General features: G+C 45.2%; 2 protein-coding genes and 1 non-coding gene across 3 annotated transcripts; 2 read left to right on the forward strand and 1 right to left on the reverse strand.

Annotated features, from left to right (window-relative positions):
- The first annotated feature begins 3,176 nt into the window (after positions 1-3,176).
- LOC120683230 (11-beta-hydroxysteroid dehydrogenase 1A-like) lies at positions 3,177-5,117 on the forward strand. Its single transcript, XM_039965266.1, has 6 exons — positions 3,177-3,474; positions 3,578-3,770; positions 3,907-3,992; positions 4,152-4,283; positions 4,378-4,542; positions 4,653-5,117. The coding sequence occupies exons 1-6, from the start codon at positions 3,292-3,294 to the stop codon at positions 4,941-4,943; spliced, it is 1,050 nt and encodes a 349-aa protein (XP_039821200.1). The 5' UTR covers positions 3,177-3,291; the 3' UTR covers positions 4,944-5,117.
- A 1,415-nt stretch (positions 5,118-6,532) lies between these two features.
- On the reverse strand, positions 6,533-13,164 carry LOC120683794 (recQ-mediated genome instability protein 1-like). The gene is made up of 8 exons (XM_039965877.1): positions 12,207-13,164; positions 10,859-11,029; positions 9,997-10,142; positions 9,373-9,596; positions 8,133-8,704; positions 7,805-7,915; positions 7,592-7,723; positions 6,533-6,928 (listed from the first exon to the last, which is right to left on the reverse strand). The coding sequence occupies exons 1-5, from the start codon at positions 13,071-13,073 to the stop codon at positions 8,388-8,390; spliced, it is 1,725 nt and encodes a 574-aa protein (XP_039821811.1). The 5' UTR covers positions 13,074-13,164; the 3' UTR covers positions 6,533-6,928; positions 7,592-7,723; positions 7,805-7,915; positions 8,133-8,387.
- A 1,052-nt stretch (positions 13,165-14,216) lies between these two features.
- TRNAG-UCC lies at positions 14,217-14,288 on the forward strand. Its single transcript has one exon. It is a non-coding gene; the product is annotated as a tRNA-Gly (tRNA).
- The last annotated feature ends 3,059 nt before the right edge of the window (positions 14,289-17,347 follow it).

The raw sequence follows: 17,347 nt of genomic DNA on the forward strand, positions 1-17,347 counted from the left end.
TCTTAAGGAATGGCAAGGATGAGATTTATGATGCCCTAGAGAGGATCATTGCTGGGCCTTGTTAGAAGAAGAATCCATATTGTACGTAACATCAAATGTATGTGACGAAGACTCGGTTAACCAATTTTGTTACGATAGTTCCTGCACACACACACACACACATCCTCGTTCAGCCAAGAGCCCATATTTGCACGTGAGCACAGACCAACACCAAACATATCGCGGCAAAGCCCTGCTTGGAGAGTTGGGGTTCTACCGTTAACGAAATAGTGCCTCTCAACTACCATCATTCGAGCATCGGTGAGCAGCAAACATTGCGTCCAATTCCTTCATCTCTGGTGCCACGTATGCTGCTATTCATCTAGCACGGCATCAAAATGACAAGACTTACTTGATTACCATTTTTGAGTTACTGCACAGGAATTCATTTGGAGATATGACAAACGAGGAGATTTGAAAAAAAAAATCCCAGAAAACAGCCATGAGAGGCTTGATGTTAAGAGAGAGAAGTGCATATAAATATCTCATTTTTGCTAATACAAACCTGCAAGGCAGAATGTACACTACAGAAAGCTCTGTGCTATTCCATATTTATTCAGAAATGATAAACAAAATACAAATGGCAGCAAGAAGTTTCTATAATGCTCTAGCTTTTTAGCTGCTTCACTAACAGCTTGAGAAGCAACAATGTTAACATTCCATCCCAAAATCAACACAGAAGTAAACACAACTAGATGTACCTATGTAGGCTTGTCTTGTGCGGCCCTCTTGTCCAGCCTTCGAATAGCATTTTTTTTTTGGTTTGCGAATTCAGCTAATAGCTCTTGCAACATATCTCTCAGCTTTGCGGGACGGAATTTTAGGGGGGGCGTTTCCGTAGTTATCCGCTAGGTATCTGATGTAGACTGGAATGATTTTATCTATGATAGCTCTGTGCAGTGTAACAACCCAGTGTTAATCCTCATGCTAATCATGTGCTTAATCTTCAATTATAGCTAAGCATCATCACTAGCCTAATCATGCTTGGTTACTGCATTTCATGTTTAGTTGAGTTCTTGTTCTTGATTTTCTGCCAAATCTAGCGCTCCAATCAAGTTTTGCCCAACATCAAAGTTGTAGATCTCCTCTTCCTCTATAGCTTTTGTTTTGGCTAAATTCAAGTTGTAGTATGGAATTTAGAGTTATGGCTGGTCAATTTCGGATCAAATTCATTTGGAACTCCTCACTGTACCACCTCCTCCCTTCCCTGTTCACCCGGCGCCCATATCGACGACTGTGGCCGCCGGCGAGCCCCTCCACGCATCGGCCATCGCGACGATCGCCCTCTGCGCGAGCTCGTGCTTAACTCGTCCCAGCGCCCGACCCCGTTTTCCCCTCCCGTTCTTACTCGGGCTCACGCTGGGCCAGGTTGAGCAGAGCCCACCGCCGGCGCCCCTTCGGCCAAACCCCGCCGCCCCGCCTCGATTCCTCGCGTCCCAACCCCCACCGCATCACCCTGCACCCACGCCGCCCCTCCACGAGCTCAATTGAGCCGCTCCCCGGCCTCATCGGTCTGCCGGCCACCATAGGAGCTTCGCCGGAGCTCCGCCCCCTCTCGCCGATGACCCCTTTTCCGGCCTCCCTCCGCCCAAATCGAACCCGCGGTGAGCTTCCCCGCGCCCTACTCTTCCTCCTCGGCTCCTTTCCCCTTCCCTTCTCGCGCCGCCACCGGCAAAACGCCGTCGCGGTCGCCATGGCCGCCGCTGCTCCGTCGCAGGCCGCCCCCGCGCGGGCCCCTGCCGCGCTGCCACGAACCGGCCATGCCGTTGGCAAGCCTGGGGCTGACCCGTGGCCTCCCACTGACGGGTGGGGCCTGACCGTCAACCCCTGGTTTAGGGTTTCCCAAAAATTGCTAAATTGGCTGAAATCTTTTATAATTCATAGAAAAATGCAGATAAATGTTAAAAATGCAAAGTAAATTTTGTTAGATTACTTAAATCCAGATCTTCAGAGGAAAAACTCATGCATGTCAAATGTTAGTTTTTCCACTGTTAGAATTTATTTTGTGCTTACGCTTGTTTATTTAATATCTGCAATTCCGTTACTCTAAAAATCATGAAATTCATGCAGTAGCCTAATCTTTACATATGTAATCCACTGCAAAAATTTCATGTCTTGGTGTTCTGCACTATTGTGTAAATCTGTTTATGTTTAGTTTACCTTGCTAGAGCTAAAATAAATACTTTCTGTCATCATTAAATGTTGGAAAAATTATGTGGTACGCTTTATCAATATCATGTTAGTTTGGTAATTTTTTGTTGCTAGATCATATCTGCAAGTTAGGTTTTTGCTTTTGATTTGTTCCTAGCTATGTTTTTTCTTTTATAAATATTGTTAGTTAATTCTTTCATGCATGTATAATCCCAACAAAACCATTTATTCCGGTGTAAGTCATGCTACCATATTGTTGCTTGCTAAATATATTTTTGAAACGACTTCGGCTCAAAATAAAATTTCTCAATTAGGAAAGCTAGAGTGGAAGCTTTTTTTTTTTGGAAAAAAACCGCAGCCCATAGCCATACTAAACGGGTCCTAAGGGCCTATTAGATCCAAAATCTCAAAATTCAAAAATTTTGTAAATCGTCTGCATGATGTATTAAATATAGTTGAAAAATAAATCGCATTACACAAATGGACTGTAAATCGCGAGACGAATCTAATGAGTCTAATTAGGGCGTGATTAGACATTAAATTGCTAAATTAAATCTACAGTAAACATATACTAATGATGAATTAATTAGACTCATTAGATTCGTCTCGTAGTTTACAGACGAGATCTATAATTAGTTTTGTGATTAGTTTACATTTAATACTTCAAATGTTGAAAGATTTTTCTTTCAAAATCCAAAAATCCAAAATCCAAAAAAAACTAAACACACCCTAAATAAAAAAACTCGACCTCTCCTGCAACTTCAACAATTACAACGCCTGTGCCCCACATTCTGTCTAACCAGCTTTGCTCCGTCCTGGGCTGTTAGCCGGTGTCCGGTGCGCGGCGCTGCGCAAAGCGGTGGCACGCACGTGTACATGTTCGGCCGGCCCCCAGGTGTCATCGCCTCTCCACGTGTCTCCTCCAGCCCGAACCGAACGAGCCATCACTTCGTCACGCCGCACAAGCGCTGGTGCAGACAGGGCACCGTACCCACGGCGGCGAGGTGCGTCCCCAATTCGCCGTCGCCACGAGCTCGCTGCTGCTGCTGCCGCCGAGGTTGCATCATCGATCGCCGGCGACGACGCGCTACTGTACGCGCCATGACGGTGTTTAGCAGGCTGGCCGGAGCGGCGCTGCAGGTGTCGCTGACGGCGCTCCTGGCGGCCGTCGTCCCGCCGTACTACGTGTACAAGCTCACTACCTACCTCCTCGGCGCCGTCTTTCCCGAGGACGTCGCCGGCAAGGTCGTCCTCATCACCGGCGCCTCCGCCGGCATCGGCGAGGTGCGAACCCTTCACCACTAGCTAGTCCTGTGAGACCGCATGTGCCTGTGAGACTTGCAGGTGCTGAACTGATCTGTGAGACCGCATGTGCCTGTGCGTGCAGCACCTGGCTTACGAGTACGCCAAGAGGGGAGCCTACCTGGCGCTGGTGGCGAGGAGGGAGGTGAGCCTCCGCGAGGTCGGCGACAGGGCGCTGGCGCTCGGCTCCCCGGGCGTCCTCGTCTCGCCGGCCGACGTCTCCAAGGCTGAAGACTGCGAGAAGTTCGTCGACGACACGATCCGCTACTTCGGTCGGCGTAAGTCTGTCTGACACGATCGATTTCGCGGCTTATCAGTCTGATTGATCACATCCTCTGCTCCTCCCTCCAAGCTCTGTTTTCCCCTTGATGGAAGGACGAAGAGCTAACTGCGAAATCTGCGATGCATCTGCAGTGGACCACCTGGTGAACAACGCCTCGATCTGGCAGGTGTGCAAGTTCGAAGAGGTGGAGGACGTGAACCACTTCAGAACACTCATGGTACGAGTAGTAGTGGACACACAATTCACTGAACTGTTCCACAACAACACCACTGCTAGTACTAGCTTCAGGCCTATCAAAGAAACTTTACCTGTGCTTTTGAGGGGCATAATAATTTAACCTGATGTTGTCTCTGCATTGGTTTTAACCGAATGCCAGGACATCAACTTCTGGGGCCATGTGTACCCAACCCGGCTCGCCATCCCTCACCTGAAGAAGACCAACGGCCGGATCGTCGGCGTCACCTCCAACTCGTCCTACATATTCATCGGGAGGAACACCTTCTACAATGTCAGTAACACTACTACTCATCAGTATACGAGCTCGAGCACCATCTCTATTCGAAACTAAATTGCAATTGCGCGTGTCCGATTCGGCACCGCAGGCTAGCAAGGCGGCAGCGCTGAACTTCTACGACACCCTGCGGATGGAGCTTGGCGGCGACATCCGCATCACCGAGGTGGTGCCGGGCGTGGTGGAGTCGGAGATCACCAAGGGGAAGATCCTCACCAAGGAGGGCGAGATGAAGGTGGACCAGGACGAAAGAGACGTACGCATCGCTCAACGCCTTGTTGTTGATGATGATGATCTACCTGGTTGGTGTAGATAGCTGCCATTGATCACTAACAGAGACCTTGTTGTGCCGGCCGGTGGCCGCAGGCGATCCTGGGGCCGACGCCGGTGGAGCGCGTCGGCGACTTCGCGCGGACGGTGGTGCGCGACGTGTGCCGGGGCGCGAGGTACGTGTTCGAGCCGAGGTGGTACATGGGGGTGTACCTGCTCCGGGTCTGCCTCCCGGAGGTCCTGGCCTGGAACTCCCGCCTCCTCACCGTCCACAGGGCCGGCGCATCCTCCACCGACACGCTGGGGAAGTGGCTCGTCGAGCTGCCCGGCGTCCGCCGCGCCGCGCAGCCGCCGTCGCTCCGGTCGCCGGAGATCAAGGACGAGTAGGTTGTTCAGTGGTGAGGCCGGAGGAGACGTGCATCCGCCGTCGCTTTGGAGTCTGGTCGTTGTGTTCATCAGGCTGTGGCAGCATGGAGTGCGAATAAGCTGCTTGGTGGTGACCTGTATGTAAGAGCTAATAATCAACATAATCAGCTTCGTGCTTTCTAGTTTGATTCACAACAGGGGGAACAGGCCAAACGATAAAGAGGCGGCAAGAATTGTCACCATATTAATTCGTGCGCAATACATCACGCTCACAACAACAACAAAAAAGGGACATAATAACTGCTGTAGTGGAAAGTTATATCAGAAAAAGGAGTATGAAATGTTAGTAACTAGGCGTATAGCCCGCATATTTGCGCAGCTATTATTGAAAATTCAAAAATTCTCATGTGTTATATCCTTATTTAAAGATTATACTATTTTTTTTACAATACATCACATATTCATTATCGTAAATTATGTTTTTTTAATCAGGCATAGAGATATTTTAGGCTAATTTTTTTCGTAATGGCAGTGGTGAGTAATTTTAATTTTTCTTTTTTTCTCCAATTAATGTGGGAATTTCTAGGCCTTGAGAGCGAACGTGGAGGCTTCTTTGTTGGCCAAATAATAAAATAATAATAGATTAAATTTCCAGAGTCTGTACATGAGACATCGGATGATGCAATGCAATTTACGAAAAGGTAAAATAGCAGAGTGCCATGATGCACATTTCTTTTTTTTTTGGAGAGAGCGTGACGTACAATTCATTTGGATTAGCAGTGATTTTTTCTACCAGCCACCAGTCAGCCAACAGTATTTTTTTCTCATAATAAATTAACACCAGCCACAACTAAGCGACCATAGTGAATACTCACTTGAAAAAAATATGGAAAACTGGAAAGGGTAAACCAATAATTTTTGTTAATTCTGTCACTCATGAACAAGTCCAGGTGCTGCTCTCTTTCTCATTCTTCGACAGATCTCCACTATACCCCAGAAAGGCCAGGGGGGCTGGTTAACCAGAAATCCCAGTGGCATCAACCTTTGAAGATCTGGATTTAGAATTCGAATGCTGTTTTGAATGAATTTATATAGCATTGAGGGTAACAGAAATTTGTGGAATGGGATAACACTACTAGTGAAATTGGACCTATTGGTTACATGGATGTCTGTAAACAGAAAAAACAGAAACAAAACCTTGTGCCATATACTACTATAGCACTATATTAGCCAATGACGTTAATTCTATGAATTCAACTGCTATTTCTCTTGAATGGAAAAAAAAATAGTCCTTACCAAACTCAAATAAAAACCAATGATGTCAGCTACTGCAATTGGCACGAGTGACCATGAGCTTAGAGTTTCACACGGTAGCAGTTCTGAAGTTCAGAACAGAACGAGACCAGGTGTATTTTACCATTTTACCAAAGAAACCAAAAACCCAGATCAAGCAGACGTAAGGCCATAATAAACTCGTGCTTGTTCGTTAAAAAAAAAGGCCATAATAAATGTTTGGGGCTTATAGGGCCAGCACCATTTCTGGATCCCTGGTTTGCTCTAAATTCATAAAGTTTCGATTGCTAAACTACCTACAAAATCTCACAGTATTATATGATATCAAGTGACGTGAATCAGTGTGGATTAAAATGCTCAGAATAAAGCACGAGGACCAACACATAGAAAGGATAATTACACTAAGATATACAAGAAGCCAACGGGTGTCTGAAGCCTGAACCTAAGTACTGATACTTCACAGATGCACATGGCCAATGGCCTAGTTCATCAATAGGGTAGCAATATATGTGTATGCATCATCAGCAATCATATAAGGATAAAAATTATCATGGAGTGGTATCCATAGCATCCAGACTTTGCATGTTTCTTTGAGATGAAAATGTTTTCAGCCTTCTGAGCAGAAGCCATGTATTAGAACTTGAACAACCTTCATTGAACTCACGTACGATAGGAATAGAAAAGTCTTTGTTGCACTCAATAAGCATCATACCCTAGAAATCAAGGAAACCAAAGCTTATACACCTTTCAAATGCTATAATTTTTTTAAAAAAAATAGATGGCTCTTATCTTTTAAACAGAAACTGTATAGATGGTCCCAAAACTACTCTAGAACATACAATTGTACAAAAAAAAAGTAGGATCCAAACTCAAAATGAGTGCCCAATATATGGTTAGGCTAAGCCCTTGTAACAAAGTAAGCACCAGTCAAAAGTGTCCATCAAGTTTTATGAGCAGTGTTTATCGAAACATAAATTTATGGAGTTACTTATCTTGATTAATTGAATTATATATTCTATAAAGCCAATAAACTAGCTCGTACCACAAGGGAGGCCCGAAAACCCAGAAATATCATTCCTCTCAAAACAAGGCCTGCTCAAGTCTAATAAGCATAGTTTTATTTAGACAATTTTGAATTTGTGCCAGCTCGCATGTCCCTATGCCATTCCATCATATGTCATCCAAAGACGAATGGACAGACAATCTTAGACACAATGTCCCTGATGGTAGATATTTGGATAATGGTAGCAATGCACAGACAAAGACAAAAGTCATCTAGTATGATAATTAATAAGCATACCTAATAAAACACTGATTTCCAATGCAAAAGCACAATTAAGAAAACAGCCGTATGAATCGGTGAAAAATAAACAAACCTCAAATTTCACCAAAAAACTCTGAAACCCTCTCATAGTTTCTTTTACTTCACTGGCTGATGCTAACTCGAATTCACCAGCAAGAGCTGCAGTGACCTCTCCAGGAGAAAGACCAAGCATGTTCTTCACAATCTATCAAACAGAAGTGAACATATTGAAATGTGGTAAGATAGAAAACTAGGATAAATTAGTAATAGAAACAGATGTACTCACATCATGGTCAACAATGGCCTCCGAAATAAAACTCCCATCATCTATATATACATAAAGCTCATATTTGGTACGTTGTCTATATTGGAAACTTTTGACAGAAGTGATCAGACCCTGTAGCAGTTATGCCATAAATTAACACTCACATAAATCACAGAAATTTAATACAAAAGAACAGTTCCATGAATCATCAAAAAAGTACTTTGGTCAAAGTGGAAATATGGAATAGATGCACTTTTAATTCACATTTTTTTAATAAAAAAATAAACAAAGGAACTAAAAGGTTCCTAAACTTGCAAACAAAAAGTAAGGTATTTAGAAGCATATGAACCTTGATTTTTCCTTGAATGTAGGGTTTTGTATCCTGTTGTCTACCCCAGTCATCAAGCAGGCTGCAAATGTATGTAAATGGTTTTTCATTTTCACCACTTAGAATGAAAGAATATTCCATATGATTAATCCTGTCAACATTTGGAGACAGTGCAGTCTCCACATCATTAGCAGCAGTGCCATAATCAACATGTGACCCATGTCGGGAATCATACCCAAAAGGGGTAGACACAGCTGATGCGGTCATACCAGAGACCTATTCCTGCATGGTGATATCTTGTGGTTTGGTTGTTGATCCATTAATCAAACGTATTTGTTCATGGGCATTGTTTGCTCTAATAGGAGGGACAACACATTCTTCTATGATAGTCTGTGTACTTGTTTCATTTATATGAGTGCGATTATATTCATGGGCAGTATGTGCAGAAGTTTCTGTATTTTTCCTGGTATCATAAGTAGATGGATCCTCCATGTTAATGTCTTGGACACCCTGGATTTGCTCTTGGACAGTGTTAACTACTACAGGAGGGCTAACATGCTCTTCAACCACAGTTTCTGTACTTCTACCAATACCTGCACACAGAAATTACTATCTTTTAGGGAATGGAGCACACATAAATTACTTGACAATTAAACTTGAAACTGATAAAATTATGAGAGCTTTAAATTATTAAACAAATGGAAAATTAAAACATGAGGATTGCTTGATAACAATACTTTTTTCAGCAAAGTATGGCATGCCAGAAAGAATGGGATTTTGAAATAGAGGATCGTATACATAGAGCTAATCAGTAACTGTAATCACCACTTGAGCAAATGAGAAGTTTTAAGATAAGGAGCACTTTTATGAAACGGGAGGGAAGTAGAAAGAGTCCTCTAATAAAATGAAAATGTAAACCACATCCTTCTGCAAGTGCATTTGTACTAGCATTATTAATTTTTTCCCCGGATAAAATAGGAGAATTGTTTGTCATTTCATTAAGAAGATAGCAAATATATACAAAGGAGAGGCCAAGATACCTCTCCAAAACACACTCCACACACGCCCGAGACTAAGTTATATCACGCCACCTTCAACCAAAACAACCACGACAATATATACTCCCTAGATCTATGAGTCAGGGGCCAACTAGCATTATTAATTGTAATTGAGTTATAAATATTACCTCAAAAAAGGGCGCTAGGCCCAAAAGGCTAAAACCTAATAGCCAAATGAATTCTATACAAATTATATATAGTACCTAATCCTGTTGGATGAGAGGAATTAACTGCTCTTGGCATTGAGATCCCTTGCTCACCACCATTCGTCACATTGGTACATGGCCTTATAGTACCAAATCCTGTTGGATGAGAAGAATTAACTGCTCCAGGCATTGAGATCCCTTGCCCACCATTTGTAACATTGGTACTACATGGCCAGGCAGTTAGAATGGCTCTTGAAGACAATGGTAACCCACCTTGCTTCCTGCAGCATGAAGTGGTGAACCCATGTGAAATCTATATAATTAATAAGTTGTGACAGAACAACTAGTGACCCCATAAGGGAGTACGGTGTGACACCAAATAGCAATAACATGACATGCAGCAGATAAAACATGTATAAATATTGAGTATTCAGTGTATAAAATTTGAGATAATTACAGTTGAAGGGAAAAAAAAGAAACAAACTGAAACAAACAAGTTTGATTCTAAACTGAAATGTTTGTGTTTCAGTTGATCCAATAAATGATCATAATCTAATCTAATAGGAAAATTGCATAAACAAGTGCTGAGTTATTTCTTAAATATCTATTAAGAGGAAATATACATAGAAACGAAATATCATGTATGAGCATCTATCAGGTTCACTAATGTGTTATGTATACCTTTTCCCACGAGGTGGTTTGTTTACTTCAGACACAAGTCTATCACGCGCTGCTTCCAATTCATCAGCTATGCCCCCAAGAATATCAATAACCTCGGGAACTAACACAAGAAGCCCCCTCCTTATGTGCACATTCCTTATAATAATCTGAGATGCGATACAAAAATAAGTGAGCTGTAGATAAGAATTTAGTAAAGAAAAATATAAATGATGACAAGTTCCTGAGAAGGCATGGCTTCTGAAACTGATTTCCAAGTTTTCTTAATTACAATCATGCCTTAGTCAAATAGCCAGCTCCCTAATAATGCTTCAAATGTCACATACATCGCTTTTTTATGTTTGTCACAGAAAGAAACTTTGAAAATTTTCTTGAGTGAAAAGGCACTGGAAGGAAACTAAGCATCCACGGATCGACCTAACAATCGCATTATCCAGATGTTATAATGTACGTTTATATTAAGAAGGAACATAGGGGAAAATATATTGAACAATCCAAGACAGTGGTTGATAAAAGCTTAGCAGTGCTCAAGTCAACAGGGTAACAATAAGCAATGGGAGAGCAACGGTAGGCGACAGATGCAGTTCTTTGTTGGCATATCATGAATTATTAGAATATCTTGTGGATAAAAGAAATATAAAGAGTGAGTGCCATAATCACAACAACAAAAAATTCCGCACAAATTTAATATACAGATAACAGCAGTAAAAATTTACACATTTATATCATGTATATCTTATATTGCTATATATTAAATGCAACTAAGCATATTTGTCTCAACTCGCAAGTATATTCTATGGGGGGGGGGGGGGCACATTCCAAAGGTAAGGCAACCTTCTCAGGCATGAAGTGGCATAAAAATGACCTTTAGTCCAGCAGGAGCTAGAACTGCCAGGTCTTTGATAGGCCTGTATTCCATTCCAAATATGCGTTGGATGCCATCTGTCATTGACAGTTTTAAGCATCGTTTTGGCCCCGCATGTGCATCACGATATCTTTCCTTCAAAGGAGCTGACATGTTGACAATTTCATCAACCTGCAAAACCCAGAGTCACATAAACAATGCCTTATTGCAAAAAAAAAAAGACATGAAGTCCTTTACCACATTGTCCTATAGAAAGGAAAAACTAAGAAAATGTGCAATAATCATACAATATTAAAGGTAAAAGGATGAAGGGGTGCTTTAGCAAATAAACTGGCATATGGAAATTAGGAACACAAGACATTTGAATGGCATAGTGCTATGCTGGAAATGCATAGTGAAAACCCCATTTCTTGAAACAGTCAGCAATCCATTTAGCACATACCAAAACCCTAAAAAAGCTAGTATGGTGCAGAGTGATCTAGTGCGTACAATGTACAGAGGACTGCCAGGGACAACAGTAGTTTGGGTTTATAAATTAGATGATGATATAAGCATGTAAGGTTGATCAGCCATTTCTCTGATTTAGTCTTACAATTTAATTGAGCTCCTAACAAAGGAAATAACATCATAGGCTAGTTACTCAGCAGGGCGACGTTTGGAAAACAGGACTTTTGCAGATTTATGCATGATTCAAATTGCTTGCTTCAAAACTTCTGTAATTCCAGCATAAGGGACAGGATCTAGTTTTGTAATATTTTTCAAGTAGGCAAACTAGCCTGCATAGTTGCTTACTACAATGTGTATCTTCTATTATTCCATATTCGAAGATAAAGTCAAGTATAGGTACAATAGCTTGGAGCAGCTACAGACATTAAAACTTAGCTTAGAAGCACAACCAAAGTAACATCAATCTGCCAATCTCAAGTCTGAACTATTTTTCCTAATTGATGTGGACTTCATTTACCTTCAAGCTCTGAATACCTTCAGTATTTTTAATATTATGCAGCCAGCGCCTGGAAACAGTTCTAACTCAGATTTCTTGGTTTTAATGAACTGTGCATTTCTGGAGCACAGGATAAGAATACATCAAGCAAACCAAAGCTTTTAAGATTCGAGTTTGACAACCCACTTCAGGCGAAACACAAACCACAGGGCAGTAACATCTGAGTTTGAAACAGAGACTAATTCGCAAACAATCTTTTTATCTATCAAGAACCATGTGCAGGCATTACATGGATTTTACAACTACATTGCGCTAGGGGCACACAAGAAACAGCATGGAAACCAACAGCTTAGTATGGAAAGTATAACCGTCACTTTTCCCAAATTGCAGTAAGCAATGTCGAACCTGGAGCACGAAGGGGCCATCGAGGACGGCGGCGTGCATGCTCCCAACACCCTCCGGGAGGACCCCAGCCCCGCAGGCGTTCATGTCGGCGAAGAGGAACTGCTCGAAGCACCGCCTGGCCTGCGCCTCCGCGCAGAGGCCGTCGAAGCCGGGAATGCCCGCCGCGCAGGACTCGAGCCACTCCGGCCGGAGCCGCAGCCCGAGCCCCCGCAGGAGCTCGTACACCGGGTGCAGCCGCCCGCTCAGCGCCGACGGCGGCGGGCTCGGGTGCGGAGGCGCTGTTGAAGGCGGCATCCGCCCCAGAGGTGGAGTCGGAGTTGGGGTCCGGAACGAGGTAGTGGTAGGAGAGGTGCCCGGAGCGGGCATGGGAGGAGGCGGAGTCGGGATTGGGGTCCGCGGCGGAGGTGGGGTCGGAGTTGGGGTCCGGAACGGGGTAGTGGTAGGAGGGGGAGCGGGAGCGGGGGCGGGGGCGGGGGCGGGAGGAGGCGGGGTTGGGGTTGGGGTCCGGAACGGGGTAGCGGTAGGAGGGGGAGAGGGAGCGGGGGCGGGAGGTGGCGGCGGCGGCGGCGGCGGGGAGATAACCTCGGGGGCGTCGACGATGGGGAAGTCCCCGTCGGAGTCCACAATCTCGTCGACCTCCTCCTCCGCATCGTCGTCGGAGATCACGACGGGATCGAAGGGCTGCGAGAGGGAAGGGATGGGGACCGGGAGGGGGCTAGGGTTTGAGGAGGGCGAGGGCCGGCCGACGCTTCCGCTGCCGCCGCCGCCGGCGACGGAGGCCGAAGCGGAGGCGGGGGTGGCGGTGGGCGTGCCCTCGCCGTCGTCCTCGTCGGAATCGGAATGGACAACTAGGTTCCGGCGCCTCATCCTTCTCGAAGGAAATTCGATTTTTGGCGGCTGTTTGATCGGGGAAGGAAATGGGGGAAGGGTTTTGGGGGTTTTGGTGGTTTCCCTCCAAAGTTTGGAATGGGGGTGGGGGGAGGGTGGGAGATAGGAATCGAGGAAGACAAGGGAGAGCCGGAGAGCCGAGAATGACAGGTGGGTCCCGATGTCAGTGAGTAAATATATGGGCTGCGACTGCGATGCTATTGTGCTGCAAAACAAAATGGGTTGGGCGACTGAAGTATTGGGCTTGATACGCCAGAATTGTACAGTGGCCTGCTAGGGGCACCGATAGTTGCGAGTTGGGCCAAATTTTTGTTTTGAACTTTTTGGTTGTGTCACAAAAGGGAAATGGGAGTCCAGCCCGTGATTTTTTTGGTTGACGACTACAATTAAAATACCGTTTTGAGCCTTTCCTTTTGCGAAACACAATACAAGCCCAAAGCTCACATCCAATGGCACTGAGCTAAATTTGAACGTGTGTTGCTCCACCACAGTATTGCCACTTAAATTGGTATACAAGCAATTAATATCAAATTCGTTTGAGGCATAAACAAATTTCAGCAAGCTAGATAGAACTGTAGCTTGGCATATATTATGGGACTTGGGATCACATTTGGCTCCGAGAACTTTGCGCATTACTCTGGAAGTATTCTTGGGATGAACTTCATGAATTGGTCTTTGTTTTTGTTTCTTATCCCCTGATCTTGCCACCCCCACCCCCTTTATTTATGACTTTCTTTGTCATGGCTTTTACTTTCTTTATTTTTCTTTTGTGCCGTCTTGTTTGCGACCAGATCGACTCTACCTAGACGCCAACGGAACACTACTAGAATCACATCTTTGACTATCTTATTTGTGTGAAGATAAATTGTTGCCCTCCCCACCCCAAAAAAGTGATGCTAAAGACTATGAGGGTCATATTGATAGTCTCAAAAACTAGCAGGAGTCATATTCGTTGTACTTGGTAGCACTATCGTAGTGAGAGCCACAAGGAGCCTGCAACTTGCCGTAGAGGATCATAGTTGAGTCATGCCTAAATAAACACGGTCGCTGTAAATGAAGAAAGTGTGCCAGAGGGCACGGTACCTTGTTGTTATTAAGTTATTAGTCAAACCTGCAACAAAAGCGTCTGTAGTCCAACGGTTAGGATAATTGCCTTCCAAGCAATAGACCCGGGTTCGACTCCCGGCAGACGCATCTGGTTTTTGTTTTCCCTTCCTTTTTTTGCCCTACCCGAAATCCCAAATCCTTCGCAATCTCGGTGCATACATCCGTGTCCATTTCACCTTTTAGACTTTCTCGGAATCTCGGTGCTGTTGCTAGTCTTGTTGCGATCAACAGACAAGGACCTCTCATAGTCCCAAATTCCCAATCCACGTGATAATAATTGATTAGCTAAACTAGCACTGTCAGAGTGGCAGCAGCCCGCAAAGTGTGTAATAAGTCGAGCACGCGAAGGTACTTGTCAAAGCTAGGGAGACGTCCACGGAAGCTGATGATATATTTTCTTTGGTGAGCAGCTTATTAATTATGTAACTATGCATGCCACTTTAGTTTACTTTTCCTCACAATTAATTGATTATACGTTGGGTATATAATATTCTAGTTCATTTTATTATTTTATCGGATCTGTCCAATAATTTAAAGTATTTATGATTTGCATCGCAACATACTGTGTGCGTACATGCGAACAGCCTCCTATCTGAGTTGTTTAGGGGGCTCAGTAGCACCTCCTCAGGTCCTGGGTTTAACTCCCCGTGGGAGCGAATTTCGGACTGGGGTTAAAAAATCCTCTCGCCCTTCGCCGGTCCTGTGTGCCAAAGCACTGGTAAAGAAGTGGCCCAGGTCGGCCTGAGGACCGTGTATGGCCCAGGTAGGTAGTCTCACGGGTAACGCCTCCCAGTGGTCGTCCTGAGGACCGTGTATGGCCCAGGTAGGTAGTCTCACGGGTAACACCTCCTAGTGTCAGGACGAGACCGGGATTCTGTGTGAGAAGATGTTCTTCTTAAATGTAATGCCGCGGGGGCAGCTTGCCCCCCGCAAGTCTAGTTTTTTTCATACTGTGTGCGTACATCGTGCGCGTGTCCCGTCAGCACGTGTAGTTTCGGCAGAGGAAATAAACGTAGCAGTGCACACTCACGGTTCAGGGCAGCGCCGCCACGGGCGACGACCTTGTTGCATGCATGTTCTCGTCTCAACCTCACGGTCGCCGCCACGATCATCCGAAAGCTACGGCCGATTCGACCGATCAGAGATAAGATTCAGGCACGAATCCATCTTCGGAATAGGGGTTTCTTTTCTTCTTTTTTTCTGGAAAGACAGTGTAGAGAGAGCTACAGTTAGTAATATTATAGTTGTTTCATAAAAGTAACTTGATTGAATCACAAAAAAAAATTGAAAAGTAACTTGACTGGACCGGGGGCGGGGAGCTTGCTAGCGACCGGGTCTCGCTCCCATCCTCTCGCACACGTTGCGGCCGGGTTCCTGCGCTGGGATCGCCGGCACGAGCGAGCCGGGGGCCAGGTCCGCGACAACGATCGAGCGGTGTGGGTGTGTGGGCGAGTGCATGTGTGCGCGTGCGCCCGCTGCCTCGCCTCGCCGTGAACCACGAGGTGAGGTGAGGGAAGAAATAGATAGATCATCACCTTGTCCGACCGCGGTTCCTGCACGTACGTGTAACCCCCAGCTCTCGCTGCACCGATAGATCAGCAGCCCAACCAGATCAGGAGGAGGAAGAATCCTGCATGCCTCCTCGCCCCTTTCCCTTTCTCGCCCCGTGTGTGTGTGGCTCGATCGACGGCGGTGTTGGTAGCTAGTCTTGTGTGCCACATGGCATTCACGCCCCCGCCGCGCTGGCCTTATCCTTATCCAAAACATGTACACCAGCAAGCAGATATACTAGCTTTAGACCGCTCTGTCTTGTCAGCGCCATCCAAGCAGCGCGTGGCTTATACGCGCCTACGTGGACGCTTCCGGCTGCGGCATCGTCGTCGTGTCCTTTTCTCAGTGTACAGGTGGGTACGTGCCACGGTGCGCATCAGAGTGATGTGTACACGTTGAGCATGTGTGCCTTGCGTTTGGTCCAGGAACGAACATGATGACGACTCTCCCAGCCTAGCTCCACGAGCTACATGCTCTAGCTGACTTAGCTTGCACGCAAACAAAGCAAGGTCTAGTATTTCTTAATTATTATTTCTAACAAACAGAAAGTCTGTATATCTAAGTATCTAACTGAATGATAAGATTATTCCGCCATGTACAGTCTAGACTGTACTGTCGATCCGAACCCTTTATCATGTCGATCGACATGAACAAACAAGCAAGCAAGCTAAGTGATCTCATGAAGTCATGATGGTCTGCAATCTGAATGATGAGGTCATGAAACGGTCGCTGTATGTGTAGCACTGTCAGTGTGGAAGCAAGAGCCAGAAAAGGTCAAGCACGAGAGGGTGGGATATTTGCTGAGCAGACATGCACAGACTCTCTGGATAGGGATCGTCGTCGAAGCCGTTGTGTGCTGGTCAGTCAGTTCCGGTCCGAGAAGCAATCTAGCGCCGTCCGACGACGATCCCCCCTGCCTGCCGGCGATCGTATCGACAGGCACCGTGCTGTTCCGTGATTGGTTTGGGAGACGACGGCGACATCATCGGCAGAGGTCGGTCCAGATATATGTGTCCGGGAAGAGCTGGTCGTTCTAGTGGGATCCGATGATGGTGACTTCATGATGGTTAGAGTAGAGGTAGCAGATAGACCAGCCTAACTGTAACTGAGCGATGCGATCTATCTGCTGATCTCTGCCGGTCACATGAGCGGACGGTATGGTTCGAGGTCGTTGGATGCAGGCCGCAGGCGGTGGTTGTCCACATGCCCGCGCGTATGCAATTTTAGGACGGTTTTTGCAAGATCCAAAATGCCTACAATTGCATTTTTTTGTGAGAGTTTTTTAAAGTGCTAGAGTTGCACTTTTTATGGAACTATGGAGAGTATCTCCAACAGTACTCCAATAATGTATTATTAGGATATACTAATACCACTTTCATAAGTTATTGGAGGAGATACTTTTACAGTTTCTCAATAAAATCTTAGATCCCAATACAACTAACATATTGACATCCAACTATCATCTTTCTTTGATTTTGACTATCAAACCCTAATTAATTTCATGTCAAAATACAACTCATAACTCGGTCTGGGCTATCTAAACCGGTCTGACCACCCTAGCCAATATCTGACCGGTCCGGGTCTAGTCCAGTCTT

The sequence above is a fragment of the Panicum virgatum genome, chromosome 7N (assembly GCF_016808335.1).
Source record: "Panicum virgatum strain AP13 chromosome 7N, P.virgatum_v5, whole genome shotgun sequence".
NCBI lineage: Eukaryota > Viridiplantae > Streptophyta > Magnoliopsida > Poales > Poaceae > Panicum > Panicum virgatum.